This window comes from Acyrthosiphon pisum, unplaced genomic scaffold, assembly GCF_005508785.2.
Source record: "Acyrthosiphon pisum isolate AL4f unplaced genomic scaffold, pea_aphid_22Mar2018_4r6ur Scaffold_20536;HRSCAF=21322, whole genome shotgun sequence".
In the NCBI taxonomy this organism is placed as follows: domain Eukaryota; kingdom Metazoa; phylum Arthropoda; class Insecta; order Hemiptera; family Aphididae; genus Acyrthosiphon; species Acyrthosiphon pisum.
Genome location: NW_021769906.1, coordinates 20,537 through 21,898, shown reverse-complemented (window position 1 = coordinate 21,898; position 1,362 = coordinate 20,537). Strand labels below are relative to the sequence as shown.

Below are 1,362 nucleotides of genomic sequence, written 5' to 3'. Positions count from 1 at the left end.
CACTTTTAAATAAAGACATAGCTAGTGCACGTGTACATATTGAGAGAGTGAACCAGCGTATTAAGTCATTTAAGATTTTTCAAAATAAATTTTCATGGTCTCATAATTATTTAGCATATGACATAATGATCATAATTTGTGGAATTTGTAATTTAAGCTCTCCCATTTTTGCAAATGATAAATTCAGTGTAGAGTATTTTAACTAAAAAAGTCCAAAATGTAAGTATATTTATTTTAAATTTGTAATAATGATCAAATTAAAATCTGTCCCCAATGACATCGCAATAATACAAGCATATATGCCTACAACACAAGCGAACGATGAAGAAATAGAAGAAATCTATGAAAAGATAGAAGAACTCATTAGTCTAACAAATAGTAAGGAAAATTTAATTATCATGGGAGATTGGAATGCGATTGTTGGTGAAAGTACAGACGGCAGAGAAGTCGGCAAATATGGACTTGGGACAAGGAATGAAAGAGGTGACCGTCTTGTCGAATTCTGTAGACAACATGATTTAATTATAACTAATACTTTATTCATGAATCATAAAAGAAGACGCTATACGTTTAAAATGCCAGGTGATATCAACAGATATCAATTAGACTACATCATGGTAAAGAATAGATACAAAAACCAGATCAAATCTAGCAAATCTTACCCAGGAGCTGATATTGACAGTGACCACAACCTGGTAATGATCAAATCAGTATTGAAATTTAAGAAATTAGAAAGACCAAAAAATAAAGGACCGGAATGGAATTTGTGTCAACTAAAACAACCAGAAGTAAGAAAACTGTTCGAAAAAAAATGCAAAGAAAAATTTGATACCAAAGACAAGCCGATGACAGATGACTGTAATAATAATATAGAACATAGGTGGCGTTGCATAAAAGAATCTATTATCCAGTCTGCAGAAGAAGTATTAACTAGGGGGAAACCAACACCGAAACGTGAATGGATCACAATGGAAATAGTTCAAGATATAGAAAGAAGAAGATTGTTTAAAAACAAAACAGATGAAGAAAGTAAAAAACAATATAAGACATTAAGAAATAAAATAAACCGTGAAGCGAAAAAAGCCAAAGAAATGTGGATCGAAAAGAATTGTGAAGAAATAGACAATATGATGAAATACAATCAACAGGACAAGGCATATAAACTCATCAAACGATACTTTAATGAAAAAAAGTCACAATGCACACACGTAAAGGATAAAGAAGGAAATTTACTCATAGATGAAATAGCAATAGCGAATAGATGGAAAGAATACGTAGAAGAACTATACAGAGAAGAAGAAAACAATGACCTACTCGTTGAAAACCCAACCGACGGTGACTTTGATTCAAATGCAAATACAA

At 31.6% G+C, this 1,362-nt stretch overlaps 1 protein-coding gene across 1 annotated transcript in view; it reads left to right on the top strand.

Moving 5' to 3' along the window:
* Positions 1 to 248: 248 nt before the first annotated feature.
* LOC103307918 overlaps positions 249 to 1,362 on the top strand; it is a 19,964-nt gene continuing 18,850 nt past the window's right edge. The window contains exons 1-2 of the mRNA XM_008180384.1: positions 249 to 1,003; positions 1,055 to 1,352. Coding sequence (XP_008178606.1) covers positions 249 to 1,003; positions 1,055 to 1,352 — 1,053 coding nt within the window. The remainder of the gene's footprint in view (positions 1,004 to 1,054; positions 1,353 to 1,362) is intronic.